Source organism: Scardinius erythrophthalmus (assembly GCF_964197995.2).
Source record: "Scardinius erythrophthalmus genome assembly, chromosome: 3".
In the NCBI taxonomy this organism is placed as follows: Eukaryota; Metazoa; Chordata; class Actinopteri; order Cypriniformes; family Leuciscidae; genus Scardinius; species Scardinius erythrophthalmus.
Window position 1 is genome coordinate 25008807 of NC_138223.1, and position 18786 is coordinate 25027592.

The window sequence follows — 18786 nt, forward strand, 5'->3', positions numbered from 1 at the left end:
CTTTTAATGTTAGATGGTTGAAGGGTGAGTAGATTAATGTCATCTCATTGTGACACTTTTTTAACATTTTACGTTCATAGAGCGAGCCTTTTCACTGATAGTTTACAGCTTAACGGAAGTTACACCCATAATTCACGCAAAGCGTCATGGGACGTAGGAATAAGGTGGATAGCTGTAGTAAAAACTGAAAATGAAACATGGTTGCCATAGTATCTAATGCTAGGCTCTTCCACAGAGTGGATAATTGCTCATAGTAAGGTATGTTTGAGAGAGAGAGACTGTTGCTGGAATTAGATGTGTCCAGACTTCATACTCTGTGATTAGCCTGTTTGCTAACAGTATGGGGGTTGTGATTAGCCACTGACATGCTTTCTGTGTCTGTGTTTGCTTTTATCCCTGTCACTCTCCGAGGCCTTCGCTTAGCAGGTGTCCGGTTGAGATAGGGAACCGAAAGAAAAAAGAATTAGAACTAGGGCTTAGAAATGGTAGTCTGTTTTAAAGACTGCTAATAAACAGCAGAAGAAAGACAGTAAAAGAGTGAAATGAAATTAGTTTATGGCTGAAAAGTTGGTATGTCCACATGAAAAGGAAAGGAATGACTCGAGTGGGAGTGGATGGGAGTATGAGTGAGATCAGAGAGGGAAGGAGAAGGTAAAGATGCAAAGGAGGTCTTCAAAGTGAAGCTGGAGAGAGAAGGATAGATTATGCCGTTTGATTCATGCAGTTTGGTTAAATGCTCATTGATTGCTCTGGCCATAACGAGGTCCCTGCTGAAAATACACATTAATGAGTGACTCTGCACAGGCCTGTACTGCTAATGAGTGGGGGGTTGGATGGTGGGAGTCTGCATTTAGGTCTTTTACACTGTTCTGTATTTCTCACTCATTTTACTTCATAGCTTCAACTAAACATATCACCAACACCAACAGATTGCTTCAGTTGTCAATAGATAAATAAAAGGTTAAATGGCATGAAGTGCTGTATGAAATTCGTGGTAAAGGGATACTTCAACCAAAAATGCATTTACTCATCCTCATGTCATTCCAATCTGTATGACTTTCTTTCTTCTGTGGAACATGAAGATATTTTAAAGAATGATGGTAACCATCATGATTTGCTGAACATTTACAATGAAATATTAAATTCTAAGAAATTAAAACAGCTTTGGAATGACATGAAGGTGACAGAATTTTCCTTTTTGGGTGAATGCCGGGTGTAATGGGGCAATAAACCCTACATTTTAAGATGTTGACCTTGTACTCCGCAAACAAAATCAAAGGGAAAGCACATTGAGACACAGTAAAAAGCTTTTAACACACTTCATTTGTTAAAAAGGTATAATTTTTACTTGTTTGCCACATGGCAACTATAGCTTCAATGTGGCTATGGCAGCATAATGAAAGATTTGCACAGTTCTTTTTTTTTTTTCTCCAAATGTTTCTATGCACTGACCTGTGCTGTCTTACTCAATATTAAGGAAAATGTTTTGATAATAATAATAATTATTATTATTGTTGCATATTAATATTATTGTATTAATTACTATATATTAATATTGTATACATTTTAGTATTATAAAATATCATTAATATTATTGTTGTTGATTTTTGTTGTGATTGTAATTAATTACTATTTGAACTATTATTTGAATTATTATTAATTGTTTTTCTACCTTTGCCCTGCCACACTTTTCATTTCCGTTTTCTTTGTTTTTCAGCTTGCCGTTCTGACAGAACTCACCCATTCTCATGGCAATGAGAGGGCCGGTCTGTCGAATCCTGCCCCTCCAGGAACAGGAAGTATTTATCACAGCGAGAACTTCCAGTTAAAGCTTTCTCCACCACCACTGGTGGAAGAGTAGATGAGTCCGCCCACTGTTACAAACCTTTAATAAAGCACTACCATGTCTGTACAGAACTCATGTTTGTGATTTTATGTTTTAACAAACTAGCAAATGCTTAGCAATGACACCACACTTCTCCAGTTTTTGCAGTGTCAAATTAGATGATATAAATTAATTGACACCACATCTGTAATATACTAAAGTAAATTTGTTGGTATTTGCTAGAATCCATGATACCATGCATCTGAACAAGATGTCCAGGACCTCTAGCAAAAAAATAGACCCACAACAATAAAGATCCAGTAGTATATTAACTGTGGGCATGGGGTATTTTTTATCCCTGTTTGCACCAAACCCATCCTGTGGGTTTGCTGCCAAAAAGCTTTTTTCGTTGTCGTTTGTTTCATCTGTCCATAGTCAGGTCCCTTCTGAAGTTCCAGTCGTGTCTGACAACTAAATATGCTGCAGTTTGTTTTTGGATGAGCGAGGAGGATTTTTCTTGAAACCCTTCCAAACAATGTAGGTGCTGTTTGATAAAACTTTGTAGGCTTTCTGACCCCAAGATTCAACTAAACTCTGCAATTCTCCATCTGTGATCCTTGAAGAGTCTTTGGCCACTCAAACTTTCCTCCTCACCGTCCATTAAGACAATAAACACACGTCCTCTTCCTGGCAGATTCGTAACCTCTTTAGTTGATTGGAACTTCTTAATTATTGCCCTGATGGTGGAAATGGGAATGTTCAATGCTTTAGCTATTTTCTTACAGCCACTTTCTATTTTGTGAAGCTCAAGAATCTTTTGCTGCACATCAGAACTATATTCTTTGGTTTTACTCATTGTGACGGATGATTAAGGGAATTTGGCCTTTGTGTTTCCTCATATTTATACTCATGTGAAACAAGAAGTCATAGCTGGACAGTTTCATGTTCTTACTGTAGTCACCCTGGTGTGCTACAAAATGTAAGCATTAATAGGAATATAATTTTACTCTCAAAAAAAATTCTAGGGGTGCCAATAATTGTGGCCAACGTGTTTTGGAGAATTTTTTTTTATTTTATAATGTGATTTTAACCCCACATTCAATTATTTGATGACAATGAAACAGCAGTTGTTCTTTTCTTTTACCTCTCTTTAGAAGTGTACAAAACATGGACTATGGTTGAGGAGGCACCAACAATCCGCTCAGCAGAGGTGATGGACCTCCGTGAAGTTGGCACCCCATAAAACGAAATAATTTCCAAAACTATGCCATTCGTTTGTGCTGCGTTTGTGCTGATTTGTGCCGCAAAAACCAACGTTTGTGCTGGTTTCGTGTTTGAGATATTGAACATTATTTTTTGGGTTGCGTGACGTCACTCTCCACCCCATGTCCTTCAAATCGCTCCAAACCGGTGTCATTCGTTTGTGCTCGGTTTGTGCTGGTTTGTGCCGTTAAAATAAACACTGTATCTGTTTTCCTTTCGCAGATATAACAAATTTAATTCGGGAGCTGTGACGTCACTCTCCACCCCACATCATCTAAATCGCTCCAAACCGGTGTCGTTCGTTTGTGCTCGATTTGTGCTGGTTTGTGCCGTTAAAACAAACACTGTATCTGTTTTCCTTTCGCAGATATAACACATTTAATTCGGGAGCTGTGACGTCACTCTCCACCCCACCTCATCTAAATCGCTCCAAACCGGTGTCGTTCGTTTGTGCTCGATTTGTGCTGGTTTGTGCCATTGAAAGAAACAGTGCAACTACGATCCCCTCTTAAATATAAAAAAAATAAACTTTTTAAGTAGCCTACAGTTACGTAACTGTCCACCCCATATGGTCCAAATCGTTGCAAAACTGTGCCGCTCGTTTGTGCTTGATTTGTGCCGGTTTGTGCCGTTACGATGAACATTGTATCTTTTCCCCCTCCTTAGAAATAACACATTGGATTCGGGACAGTGACGTCACTCTCCACCCCATGCCGTCCAAATCGCCCCAAACCGGTGCTTTTTGTTTGTGCTCGATTTGTGCTGTTTTGTGCCGTAGAAAGAACCATCATAAATGATTCCATTCTTTAGACATCACAAAATATTTGGAGGAGTAGTAACGACACGCAAGCAAGCCGCGCTCTCCATCCATCTCGTCTACAAACCAGGGGTGCGTTTCCCGAAAGCATCGTTGGCCAACTATGGTCGCAAATTCATCGCAATGTCCATTGAACTCTATTGGTAACGACGGAACTTGTGACCATAGTTGGCCAACGATGCTTTCGGGAAACGCACCCCAGTCCGGTTCGTTTGTGCTGCTTCGGTTTTTTAGATATTAAAATCTATGAATCTATTATAATCTGTAAAATCTAAAATATTAAAAATTTGGTCATTCTGTTGGCACTCAGGGCACTCCAAATTCAACCCAAATAGGCTCGTTCGTTTGTGCTTCGTTTGTGTTGGTTTGTGCTGCTAAAAGTAACAAAGTATAATGTATAACAGTTTGGAAGTAACTTGCACAACACTGCTGATATTGTGAAAAACGATTAGCCTATAAATAGCCTAGATATTTTAATGTGATATTTTTTCAGTTTTAATGTAATTAAAATGTAATTTATTCCTGTAATGTCAAAGCTGAATTTTCTGTATCATTACTCCAGTTTTCAATGTCACATTATTCTTCAGAAATCGTAAGATGTTGATTTTGTGCTCAATTATTATTGGTGCTCACTGCTCAGTTAAGAAAGGCTCTTATATTTTATCAATGTTTAATAGGCCTAAACATTGCTTGTTTTTTTATTTATTTTTTTTATGTTTAATATTTTTTTGTGGAAACCGTGAAACCTGAGTGACCTCAAAATGACCAAAAAATATAATTTTAATGTCTAAAAAACCGAAGCAGCACAACACAAACGACACGTTTTGCAGCACAAACCAGCACAAACGACGTCATTGTCTATGCCTAATATTTTAAAGGCCGATGCAGCACAAACGGAAATTATACCGGCACAAACCAACACAAACGAAGCACAAACGAACGAGCCTATTTGGGTTGAATTTGGAGTGCCCTGAGTGCCAACAGAATGACCAAATTTTTTATATTTTAGATTTTACAGATTATAATAGACAGATTTTAATATCTAAAAAACCGAAGCAGCACAAACGAAACTTTTTACAGCACAAACAGGCACTAGCTGTTAAAATTAGGCCTATTCAGAAAACTTAAGACACTACACAATTTTTTTTAATAGCCTACTTTTTTTTATTGGTTATTTTAATTTATTTTAATACAAAATTAAGCCTCAGTCACACGTAGCTTAAAGCCAGAGTAGTGACAGTAGCCTATACATTACATATCGTAGTGCATTGGTGATAATATAAAGACCAAATGTCAATAGCACAAATCTAAAATAAAACATTCCCATATCTAAAGAAAAGAACACTGACAGCTGCGGCCCTGTGCGAGCACAAACGAACCGGACTGGGGTGCGTTTCCCGAAAGCATCGTTGGCCAACTATGGTCGCAAGTTCCGTCGTTACCAATAGAGTTCAATGGACATTGCGATGAACTTGCGACCATAGTTGGCCAACGATGCTTTCGGGAAACGCACCCCTGGTTTGTAGACGAGATGGATGGAGAGCGCGGCTTGCTTGCGTGTCGTTACTACTCCTCCAAATATTTTGTGATGTCTAAAGAATGGAATCATTTATGATGGTTCTTTCTACGGCACAAAACAGCACAAATCGAGCACAAACAAAAAGCACCGGTTTGGGGCGATTTGGACGGCATGGGGTGGAGAGTGACGTCACTGTCCCGAATCCAATGTGTTATTTCTAAGGAGGGGGAAATGATACAATGTTCATCGTAACGGCACAAACCGGCACAAATCAAGCACAAACGAGCGGCACAGTTTTGCAACGATTTGGACCATATGGACAGTTACGTAACTGTAGGCTACTTAAAAAGTTTATTTTTTTTTTATATTTAAGAGGGGATCGTAGTTGCACTGTTTCTTTCAACGGCACAAACCAGCACAAATCGAGCACAAACGAACGACACCGGTTTGGAGCGATTTAGATGAGGTGGGGTGGAGAGTGACGTCACAGCTCCCGAATTAAATGTGTTATATCTGCGAAAGGAAAACAGATACAGTGTTTATTTTAACGGCACAAACCAGCACAAATCGAGCACAAACGAACGACACCGGTTTGGAGCGATTTAGATGATGTGGGGTGGAGAGTGACGTCACAGCTCCCGAATTAAATTTGTTATATCTGCGAAAGGAAAACAGATACAGTGTTTGTTTTAAAGGCACAAACCAGCACAAACCGAGCACAAACGAATGACACCGGTTTGGAGCGATTTGAAGGACATGGGGTGGAGAGTGACGTCACGCAACCCAAAAAATAATGTTCAATATCTCAAACACGAAACCAGCACAAACGTTGGTTTTTGCGGCACAAATCAGCACAAACGCAGCACAAACGAATGGCATAGTTTTGGAAAGTATTTCGTTTTATGGGGTGCCAACTTCACGGAGGTCCCTGATGGTCCATTGTGGCCTTTTTTGTCAAATTTGGTCGTTGAATAAAACCAGATAATATTCACTGTCAAGTAAGCAGGTTGAACATTCTCATCTGGCGAACAAAGTGCATCTACATCAGTATCATTGATTCCAATATACAGTTACTTGCACAGGAAACAGTTAGATGTGTGTGCTAGAGACCAGATACACAGAGTTCTTTAAGCAATAAAGAGCTTGCGTTGTTCCCCTACAGCCTCTGAGATAGGATTGTTCTCTCTTCAAAAGCTCATTTCAGTGTCCCAAACAGTGTAAGGCACAGAGATGCACCGCAAACACTGCCCTGTTGATGCAGCTGTGAGTGCATTTTGTGTAGATACATTGATAGTTATAGTGTCTTCCTGTTGGTTCCCATCAATTAGCACAGGAGATGGCAACCAACACGGCCACATCAAGAACGCCTCTTGAAGTAAGGACTGCAAGTTATGTTTCCACCTACACTTCTATACATACAGCATTAATGTTCCCTAAGCTGTTCAGCAGCAGCATGACTGCTTCCACCTCACTTTCCACATTTAATACACACGTACGCACTTTGAACACCCTGGATAAAAGGCTATTTCTAAGTGTGCCGGTGAGCGTTTATATGTGTGGGCAGCGGAAGAGAGCGAATCAAAAGGATGGAGTGTTTTTCGATGACGGCTTTAAATCCCTCTGATTGTGCTGAGCCTCGACCTGTGTCTCTAAAGTGCTGCGGGGAACCTAACAAATGTGCATTCGGGGCAAGAAATTATTACGGGTCATTCGTGAAAAGTTTTCCAAAGTGACCTTTCATACTCTCAGTTGCGCGTTATGAGGTTAACCATTTTTAAAGCATTTCTGAGGTGTAATGTGTTTAATTATTTAGTTTAAAAAAATAGTCCTGTTTTTTTCTGTACGGTATATGCCAACTATGCATGGATGCTATGCCTGCCACATTAAGATGTTTGATGCATTGTAGTTTAATAGTGTAATCTCACTGAATCATAAATATTGAAGCCTTTTAAAAGAGCACATCCTCATTACCACTACAAAAACTCTTGTTTATTCCAGCAAGACATGTTTCATGAGCCTTTTTCTTTTAAAAGATATCCTTTACTCTGTAAAGCACAGAGAGAGAGAGAGGAATAGAGAAGAACTGGCATCATATTGCACTGTATTGATCTGGTTTTGAAGAGAGTACTTCATAAATATAAAAAAAATAAACGGTTGGACACAAAATCAAGTGCAGAGAGCTGTGAAGTGCAGTGTTGGTGTTTCTTTTTAAAAACGCATTAAGCAGACTTTGCTTCAAGTGCAGTCTTTCAATGGCGTATTTTTCAAAAGCAATTTGCTGACTTTCCATTCCTCCGTTGTTTTTGTTTTTGTTTTTTTGCCTTAAATGGGAATACATAATGTTCTGTGGATGTTGCCATGGCATGGATTTTGATGTAAAAGGCAAGGGATTTGTAATATTACTTTCCCTTTAATTGAGCCTGAATCAGTGAGGAATATTAAAAGCTGTTTAACCCCTCTTAAAATGCAATGGGTGTCATCAAGATTCCCAAGTGGACAAACACAACGCCTGAGTGAGGTTGAGATCTCTGCAATGCTTTTGAATTATTATTGCTGCACATGAGACTATACAGTTCATTTTCTCAGACTTGGCAAGGTGTTTGATGCTAACACCACAAAATAGGAGATACATTTTAATAGAATGCTAAAAAAAAATGTAATAAATATTTGAGTGCATCTGCAAACAGGGCCTAATCTACATGAGGTGGACTAGGTTTATAATCACAAATGTGACTAAAAAAGACACTGTCGCCAGTAGGCCTATATATATATATATATATATATATATATATATAGCATTGAAAATATTATATTTTTTGTTACGCTTTATTTTAAGATGTCCTTGTTACAGTGTAATAATATAATTAAGTACTGAGTAATTTTAATTAACTAAAAGTACTTAAGGGCTTAAGTGAATGAGAAGGGTTTGTTTTGGTGTTAGTTGCTTGTAATTATGGATAAGTTACTGTTATTTCATGTAATGCAACAAAGGCACCACTAGTGTTACCTACAGTATGTTTTTTTGTTTTGTTGGGAGTGTAGTATTTTTTATTTTTAAAGGGAAAAAATGAAATTTACGACTTAAATGTATTATTTCTTTGGTGATAATTTATCATAGAAAATGTAATCGAATAGTAACAATGCCAAAAACAGCATTTTCACTAGTGCCTTCAGTCCTTCAGAGCCAGTGAATAATCTGGGTCAAAATCATTTGGACACTTAAGCCACACTTAAAAATCTATGAACATATAAATGGAATAAGAATGGGACATCTTTGGCATGTGCTGTATAAGATTGAACACTGGCAGTTGCTAGGTTACACTGGTGCCAAGGAAGGAAGATCAAGGCAGGCCAGCTGTTATACGAGCTGAAAGGATGAAGGGCTTCAAGCAGAAGATCTCACGCTGGCTATAGTCACATACATCCTCAGAATTCCATCACTCCATCATGAGAAACAAATCGAGTGTATCATGGAACAAATGTCCTGCAAAGTCTTCAGTACATCGTGATGTAAGTTTTACTAAACTGTACCTTAAGACTAACATGTTTGTATTGCTGTGAGAGGTATATTTGGCATTTTTATTCAATTTGCACTTTTATTTGGTTGAATGTGAACTTTTGGTTGTATGGCCTTGATTGGTTGGCTGTCTTGTTTTTTTCTTTTTTTGGAAAGACTTTATTATAGAATGCAATAATGGATATTATTGTCAGGGTTATGTTCTGTTTTCATGGACTTTTATTTTATCATGTTGTGTCCTTGTGTTCTGTTTGCTTTGTTCTCTGTGTTTCCGCTTATATTGATTGTGTGCCTGATTTTTCACCTGTGTCTAGTTTAGATTCTCTCGTGTATTGGTGCATTAACGCCATGTCGTAATTACAGTAAATAAAGCTCATATCGGCTTTCGAATCGCTCTCGCGGTACTTTGATGTCATTCACCGTCAGGTGGTACAGTCGTAGCTCTCAGAAAATTACAAGTTTACACATTGTAATTACAAGTTCTACAAGCATGTGAAGGGTTTTTACAGTAGTCTATACACAATATTTACGGTAATTACGACATGGCGTAAACTCAAATATATACAGCACTGAGTTTCTGTTGCCTCTGGTCGGTTCTCATCAATGTATAGTGTTTTGATAGATGTTTCTTATGTGACAACTGTTTATCCTGTTTTTCTTGTGTTTGTACTCTAGCTTTCTCCTGTGGACTCTTTGTTTTGTTTATTAAAGACTATTTAAAGTATTTTCATGCGTGTGACCTACCAGCACCAGACAATAATATACTGTAGGCTACTATAAAATAATTTTATAAAATAATATCAGATATATAAATACAAAGACAAAAACCTTGCAGTGGTGCACTTTTTTCACTGAATTTGTTGTCCTAATTAAATATCTGAAAATATAAAACACTTGTGACAGTCTTACAATAAATATTTATGTACTCTTCTGTTGTAATTTGCTATGGTTGAAGCTAAAATGATGTGTGTGATAATTTAGTATTATTTTATTTTTTACAGATGCAGACATGTTTTATGAGCCTTTGTGTGCTTTTTGGTTGCCAAATCGCACAGTATAATATCGCATAGTCCCGTATAGACTGAAACTATTCAGAATTTAATGCATTTGAATAATTTTTGAATAGGCATCAATACAAAAAAACAACAACTCAGAAGTCAAGTCACCTTTATTTCTATAGAGCTTTATACAACGCAGATTGTTTCAAAGTAGCTTTACAGTGATAAATGATTCAATGTTGCTCTAAAAGAAAATAGTGTCATTGTTGATGTTGAGCCGAAGTCGGTTCAGTGTTGATTCAGTTCCTTTGTAAAGATTATTAAATTAGTTCATTTCAAGTATAAAGCAGTTCTGCAGAAAACGGTGATGCCATTGTCCTGTCACAAATTCAATTCTGCAAGAGACTCAGACGCAAATGACTGAAGACTTGAGACAACAGGGAGAGTGAAGCGTGAACCACAGTTCAAACAGTAGGGCTGGGCAGGGCAGGCGACACGCAGGATGGGTGATGTTGTAGATTTTCCCTAAACCTAACTACCTGGGGTGTCTCCAATCGACACTCAATAAATTTACCTGGGGCGTCTACAGTTGACACTTAACTCTGGCTCTGCGTCTACAGTCGACAACTGGCTTTGAGTTCCTTACCCTAACTTGCTGCGCAGCAATAATAAACAGACAGACTTCAGCTAATGTCCTTTAAACGCTTTAATCACGGCCGGGAGAGTTCTCGAGCAGTTTCTCAAAGAATCTCACCCAAAAAGAAAAATACATCAGGTTTTATAGGATAAAAGACAGACACAACAAAAAAGATCATCATGACTAACTCATGTCTTAAAGGGTTAGTTCACCCAAAAATGAAAATTATGTCATTAATGACTCACCCTCATGTCGTTCCAAGCCCGTAAGACCTCCGTTCATCTTCGGAACACAGTTCAAGATATTTTAGATTTTGTTCGAGAGCTTTCTGTTCCTCCATTGAAAGTCAATGGACGGCATACTGTTCACGTCCAGAAAGGCAATACAGACATCATCAAAGTAGTCCATGTGACATCAGTGGCTCAATCTTAAGTTTATCAAGCGACGAGAATACTTTTTGTGCGCAAAAAGTAAACAAAAATAACGACTTTATGCCACTATTCATTTCCTTCTCTCTACGCCTCGAGTGAGTTCGCGTAGTGTTTCAGCGTAGCGCGTCTGTGTTGTACGTCACACGTAGGCTCACTATTGGCCGACACTGGTCATGTGTGATGCGTGTGACGTACAACACAGACGCGCTACGCTGAAACACTACGCGAACTCACTCGAGGCGTAGAGAGAAGGAAATGAAAAGTGGCATAAAGTCGTTATTTTTGTTTACTTTTTGCGCACAAAAAGTATTCTCGTCGCTTGATAAACTTAAGATTGAGCCACTGATGTCACATGGACTACTTTGATGATGTCTGTATTGCCTTTCTGGACGTGAACAGTATGCCGTCCATTGACTTTCAATGGAGGAACAGAAAGCTCTCGAACAAAATCTAAAATATCTTAAACTGTGTTCCGAAGATGAACGGAGGTCTTACGGGCTTGGAACGACATGAGGGTGAGTCATTAATGACATAATTTTCATTTTTGGGTGAACTAACCCTTTAACTCACGTCACCTTCTATTAATATGATTGGTTCAATTGGAAAAAGCAAGCCTTATAAGCCCCTAGACTAGAGAAACTAAAGTAGAGAAATAAATATAACAAAAGCAAACTAATGAGAAAAAACAAAAAGATCAAAACTGGAAATGCAAAAGAAAAGCAAGTCTTCCACTAGACAAGGAAATGAGAACTGAAGAAATTAAAATTCTAAAACAAAAGAGGACTCAAACTAGATTATAAAGAACGAGAGCAAAAGCTGAGCAAAACAGAAGTGGAGAAAAACAAAATAGCAACAGGAATACTCTGATACTGGAAAAGCTATATATATATATATATATTATGTAGCCTATATATATAAAAAACATTACGCTCTAAGATAATTTTCAAAACACAACACCACAAAGTACAAACACAAAACGAACCAGCAAAGACATGAGGGAAAGAGACACAATATAAAGGGACCAGAGCACATGAGGATCAGGTGAGCACAATTAGTGAAACGAGGACAAAATGTGGACTAAACAAGAGGGCGTGGTAACAGGAAACAAGGAGGCTGGACATGAGGAGCACATGGCAAACACAGACCAAGACAGAGCCATGTGCTCAAACACAAGACAAACATAGAAACGTGAAACAAAGACAACACAGACAAGGTTGCCAGGGCAGAACCCTGACACGTCCAGGCTCAGAAACCAAATCCAGTCGGGGAGCCAGTTCTTCTCTGGCCAACGAACAAACAAAGCGTGATTATGACTCTATGGAGACGGAGCTGGTCATAGGTCTGTGTGGTGGACTTGTCTGGTTCTTGTGGTCTTTAGAATAGGAACTAGTGCAAAAGAAGGATGTTTTTGTGCAAAAATCAAAGTGATTGCATCTTAAATACATTTGAACATATTTTCTTATATGCATATAACTGCTGACATACACTATGACTGTTTAGCATTTTGGTTTTATTTTAAATGTGGTCATCTGTCACCTGCCACTTAAAACCCAAACTGAATATGTGGTCTAAAAAAAAGTGTGTTGCCCTTTTCTAAGAAACTGAGACTATCACTTATTTTCCTATGGTAAACCTAATCACCATATAAATATGCAGAGCAGATGAACTACCTTCATATTTTTCCCAATTTTCAAAGGAGGGTAAATAAGACTCCCACCATACAGTAGACAGCTACAGTAGCCACAATATTTGAGGCTTCATGTAATTTCTTTTTTATTCTCCTGATGTATGCCTTTCATTGTTGTTTGAGAGGCCATCCACTTTAAAAATGTTTGTTGAAAATGCATTTTCTAATTTCTTCAACAATTACTTTTACGCAATAGCAATTAACACAACTAAAGGATTATGACTCATCTGTAATAACACTGACAAACTAACTTGTGAATTGTAAATGAAGCAGCGCTAGAGGTTTTGTAGCCCTCGTGATTGGGTTGATTGAGCTTTGTGGAGGAGTGTTTGGTCTCCATTCCCTTTTTTTCTTCCTTTTTTAATGATCTGACTCAACCACAGCTGGCCTCTCTTGAGTATTTAAACCCCGCCATGTCTCTGCACTACAGAGCTCTGCTCACGCTGTGAATATTCAGTCTATGGAAAGAAAAAAACACTATAGGCTTAACAAGATAGAGAGGGCAATTATGGAGTCCTCACAAGTTGTGAAATTGACTGAATTCGAATTCCACGGCCAAGGCTTTTATTGGCTGTACTGCATTTATTAGTGTCATGCTAATTCCAAAGTCAATGCTCTAATTTGGGCAATTTACCTGAAACCACCCACCCTCAAAATACAACATACAATGATATGTCTGAGCCTATCGCTGCTGGACATTAAGCGAGAAATGTTAGTTCACTATTTATCTTGGTGGGCTCTAAATCTTTTCAGCGCATAATGTTTTATGCCTTGGGTAGGCTGTCATACTCTTGAGAGAAACTCCAATCTGTTTGGAGAGATTTTTTGCTCATGAGTGATCTTCAAGGACCTTTCCTCCATATTCACAATAGTATTTCATCATCATTATTGACTTTTTTGTGTTCAGGGTAAACAAACAACAATTAAAACACTATTTCCCTTCTGCTGTTGATCTCTTGGTGATGCTTGATAACTTCCAAACCATATTGTGATCCATAGTCTGTGTGCCCCTTTAGATGATATATGCTGTTTTTTTGTTTGTTTGTTTGATCACTCTGGAACATGTCTTACATGTTTGTTTGGGTAAGATTTAGAGGTGAACTGTGTAATTTCGTTCACTAGCATCACAAAATGGAAAAATGATAGCTTTTTGAACAGGTGTGAAAAGTGGTCTTTGCATGTCAGACTTGTATAGGAAGCAGTATTTTAACAGAAAAATAAATACACATTGCTTTTAAAGTGAGGACATGGAATTCATCCTCTATGGCAAGTTTCAGAGTCAGATTTCCCTGTAAAAATAAAAAGATACTTGAGACTTTTTTTTTTTTTTTCAAATATGTCATTTCTCTAAAGAACTTCATGGAAAAATTGAGCCAGTATGTTCTCGCAAGAAACTTAAAGCATATCAGTGGTTCCTCCAGTATTAGTTAACATGAACTAACTGAGAACAATTGCCAGGGTTATGCTTCTGTTTTGTTTAGATTCAGGGTTTTGTTCAGTTTTGGCTCGCCCATGTTCACTGTCATTTGTTCCCTAAGCAGTTAATTAGTTCACCACACCTGTCCTGTTTCTACGTTAATTATCTCTCTATGTATACAAGCCCTGAGTTCTGTTCTTTGTTCCACAATGTCTTTTGTTGGTTGTGTTTTCTCCTGAGCTTGCCTGAGATGGATTTTTATATTGAATACTGCTTTTTTTTTCAGAGTAATTTGTGTGATCATTACAGCAGCCAAGCCAACAATAGCATTTATTAATCTTACACAAACCCAACCATTGGTTTAAATTAAACAGTTTAAATCTATAGGTTAATTTAAACCAACTATTGAGTTTGACCAAACATGGGTTGAAACAACCCAGCATTTTTTTAGTGAAGATAATATTAATCTCAACATTTATTAATATACTTTGATATATTATATACGTTTTATCTGTTAACATTAGTTAATGCACTGTGCACTAACACAAACAAACAATGAACAATTGTATTAGTATTAACGGACATTATTCAATTCTGTAAAATAACAACAACAGCAACATATTGCTCATTGTTAATTCATGTTAGTTAATGCATTAACTAATGTTAACGAACAAAACCTTTTTGTGAAGTGTTACCGGAAAGTTTTATGCTGAGCATTTCATGAACATAAATGAATGTTTAAGTGGAAGAATATTGTGCATGCACATGGCTGATCACTAAAATGAATGTGACCAGTGACAAGAGCATTAGTTTGTAAAATTACTGTAATTAGTGCTGAATGAGTCATGTCTTGTAGACATCCTCTTAAACAACATTTTTCAAGAATTTAAAATTTTTAGTAAATCTTTGCTTTTTGTGATTTTAACCAAGGTTGAGCAAAATTCTGCATTTAAGCACCTGGAAAAAGTCCCTTACATCTGTTATTGTAAATGCCTATGTATCTCAGCCACAGTGACTTTAGTTTTCATTTTAGTTCCTGTATATTACATTTTTTTCATGGAATAATCAAAAATAAGAGCGGGGCAAATCACTATTCAAGTGTTTTGCAATGAGGCCAATGATAGTTATGAAACCGGGTTGCTTGCACTTCAAAAGTTGGACTTTGAATTTAATTGGCCAAATAGATTAAAAGTGCTTCTTTATATTAAAGGTCCCGTGTTATGCCCCTTTTCACAAGATGTAAAATAAGTCTCTGATGTCCCCAGAGTGTGTATGTGAAGTTTCAGCTCAAAATACCCAACAGATCATTTTTTACAGCATGTTTAAATTGTCATTTTTGGGGGCTCAGAAAAACGCGCTGTTTTAGTGTGTGCCCTTTAAATGCAAATAAGCTGCTGCTGGACGACACAGGGGGCGGAGCTTCATGAGCTCGAGCACAGTCTCTCAGGACAATTTCACCTCACGGAATGATGATAATATCAGAAACTCTCAGTAACGGTGTTCATTTCGAGTCGGACAATAATGCCTACAGAGTCAGAGTGCTGTATAGAGATGAAACAGGTATAGTTTAGTAGTTTAATTACGGTTATTATAACGTATTTGTCATCTGCTTGTATGTATCCATTATTTATTAATAGCCTACAAGTCTGCTGTCTGAATGATGATCAAACATACTGATGAGTTTAATAAAGTTTATTGTACATCACACAAAAGATGAAGCGTCAGTTTTACTTCAGAAAATCACCGTAAGAGCTGAGTAAACACAGTAAGTTATACGAAGTGCGCAAGTACATAAACGAATTTCGGTAGAGTTGAGGGGGCATTCCTGTGGGCGGAGGTTAGTCAAAAAACGGTTTTAATGACGTCATTAAAGAAGGAAGTAGAGGGATGTAGTCCAAACGGGCCGTTCGATGTAGTCAACTTCTGTTAAATAAAATATCTCGCTTGACATTGAACTTTGAGCTTTATAATTTTACAGATATTATTTATACTCTAACAACAACATTACACACTAACTAAAGTTTGAAACATGGGATCACGAAGAACGGGACCTTTAAAACATGAATTTATATTCAGGAATTTAAAACTGGCATTCTCAAAAATGAATTCTGAATGGCAGAAATGTCATGATGGGCTAGCAACTCACTACAGCACAGTATTGAGTTCATAGGCATACGTCATAGAAGTCAAAACTTCTGGTAATTCATATATTTGAATAACACCAAGAAGGATGCAAATGGCACCTCAATGTAATATTATTTTAATATGTTGAGTCAATTTCAAAAGATGGACTGAACACAATCATTCAGTCACCTTCATTTAGCTTAGGCCTACTTTAAAATTTTACAGTGGGAATCCAAATATTTTAATTTAAGAACACCTCATTTTAAGCTCAAAGAAAAGGTCTGCTTTTCACAGTTATGCGTTTGTAAGCCAGATGATGTTTTGTTGCCTTGGGTTAGCTTGGATTAATTAGCTGGATTCTATGGATGTCTCTCAGTCTAGCTCTCTGACTGCTGTGCTGCACTGTTTGCATGGAGATTAACAACAACAGCTCCCCTCAAACTGAATGAACCCCAACATCACATTCTGACAATGAAATATATGACTGTTTACTTTCTGCAAATGATGCCAGCCCAGGGGTAATGGTCTAATTCTTCTCTAATGATTTCAAGTAGAGCGCCTATCTAATAAGATCAGCTCTGTGTTATTAGATGGTCTGCATTTAAGGACTTAAGACTGAACGTGCATTTTAGTTCATTTTTTTTTTTTTTCTAAGTTCAGAGATGAAAGTCTTCTCCCTTTCTCTCTCTCTACGGGATACCTTGTAGCTTTATTTGTTCATGTCTCTCTCTCCTTCGATCCCCAGATATGTCTGTTTGACATACATGAGTGCATGCTGGATCTAAAATTTCTGTTTGCTCATTAGTACTGTATGTGTTTCCTGTGTGCTGTATTATTGAGAGAGGATTCTTCAGATCTGTGCACAATGACGTGGCCATTTCAGTCAATCACTTTGAGTTTTTAATGTTGTTATGCACTGCCGTAGTCATTCTATTCTCTGGACTGATGGAGTCTGGTACCCCCCACCAGTAGTTGAATGGGATTGATTCCAAGTCTTGATAGACTTGGACAGATAGATTTTCTCACCCCTGCATTTATAAGTCTGTGCTCTGTTGCAGGTCTGCTCTAGTTGCATTGCATCATGTAATTGATGTCATTGCAGTGGCCATAGCATGTAGCCTATTGCACTATCTACAAAGAAAAAGTGTCATATAACACACTGCTATTAAAAATTTTGGGTCAGTAAGATTTATTTGAAAGAAATCAATATTTTTACCCTCAATGGGGAGTTAAGCTAAGAAACCAAGAAAACTGCATTTAAAATACAATAATAATGTTCAACCAAATAGAAAAGAAAAAAGAAATTAGTATCATATGACCCCCTTCAGCTAATAAAATTAAAAAATGGTCATTTTTTAATGCACATTTTGTAAAAACAATAACTCAAAACCCCCAAAAAATAATAAATGACAAAGTCCTTTTAGGTTATAAATTTGTTTTTATGTAGCTTCACTATTGTTCAGTAGTGGCAGGCAGTATAATAGCCTTTTTGCATGCGTTTTAGGTTGATGTTGGTAAGTTTATAGAAGACAGAGAGGAAAAGATGTACCTTTTGCAGAAAGTACTTATGATAGTGATGGCAGTGCATCAAAAAATGTAGTAGTAATAAAGGAAGAAGTTAAAGATCAAGGAGGATAGAAGCAGTGAGGGGGATGGAAGAGATGAAGAATAATAGTCATAGATTGTTGTGAAAGTCAGGCATTGTGGTACATACTATGCCGGTTTGGAAGATGTGATTCACACTACAACCAGAGGTCAGGAAAGATGCCACTACCTATTGGTCAAAATCGAGTTATGCGTGGAAAGTGTGGGCTACACAGAAAAAGAAGAGTCTTGTTGATTTTCACTTGTGCTACAATCATTGATTTGGAATTCCAAGAAAGAAACAATGTTTTTTTTTAAAAAAACACTAAGACATGGTTTCATTTCACAGGCAGCGAAGTTGCATCTGAATTTGTGTCAAGTTTTTGACATGTGAGTCAATAGCACAAGATGAAATGGAATGTTCATAAAGCTTTTTTAATGTTTCGGGGTTTTTTTTTTTTTTTTTTTTGAAACACTAAGACATTGGCTTTTCACCACTTTTCAGATGCATTTGAATGTGTGTGAAGTTTCAGATAATTTGCCTCCAAAATTGTCTCCAAAAAACTGCGTTATGTTGGAAGGAATGGGCATACAATACAAAAACTTGTTTTAAAGGGGTCCTACTATGCTTTTTAATCTTTTCAACATTAGTTAGTCTGTAATGTTGCTGTCTGAGCATAAAAAAAGATCTGCTCAAAGTCCAATTTAGAAGGAGATATTTTATTTAATACAATCCTTTTTCCAAGAACTACAACAAATGGATCGTTTGGACTACAATGCGTTTTTTCCAGATCTTGTGAAGTCATAATGATACTTATTTAAATAATCTCCACCCACAGAGTATGCAAAAAAGGGGACGAGGCCTGGCTGAGCTGCGCTAGAGAAGATGAACAGTGTTGTCACTGTTTTTTCTACCCCAGAAAAGTTTTTCCTAAGGCAGATGAACTTAGAGAGGTTAAAATGTATT

General features: G+C 37.4%; 1 protein-coding gene across 1 annotated transcript in view; it reads left to right on the forward strand.

The window, feature by feature from the left end:
• vps8 (VPS8 subunit of CORVET complex) overlaps window positions 1-1915 on the forward strand; it is a 152297-nt gene extending 150382 nt beyond the window's left edge. The window contains exon 45 of the mRNA XM_081360455.1: window positions 1718-1915. Within this exon, the coding sequence (XP_081216581.1) occupies window positions 1718-1861 (144 nt within the window). The 3' untranslated portion in view covers window positions 1862-1915. The remainder of the gene's footprint in view (window positions 1-1717) is intronic.
• The last annotated feature ends 16871 nt before the right edge of the window (window positions 1916-18786 follow it).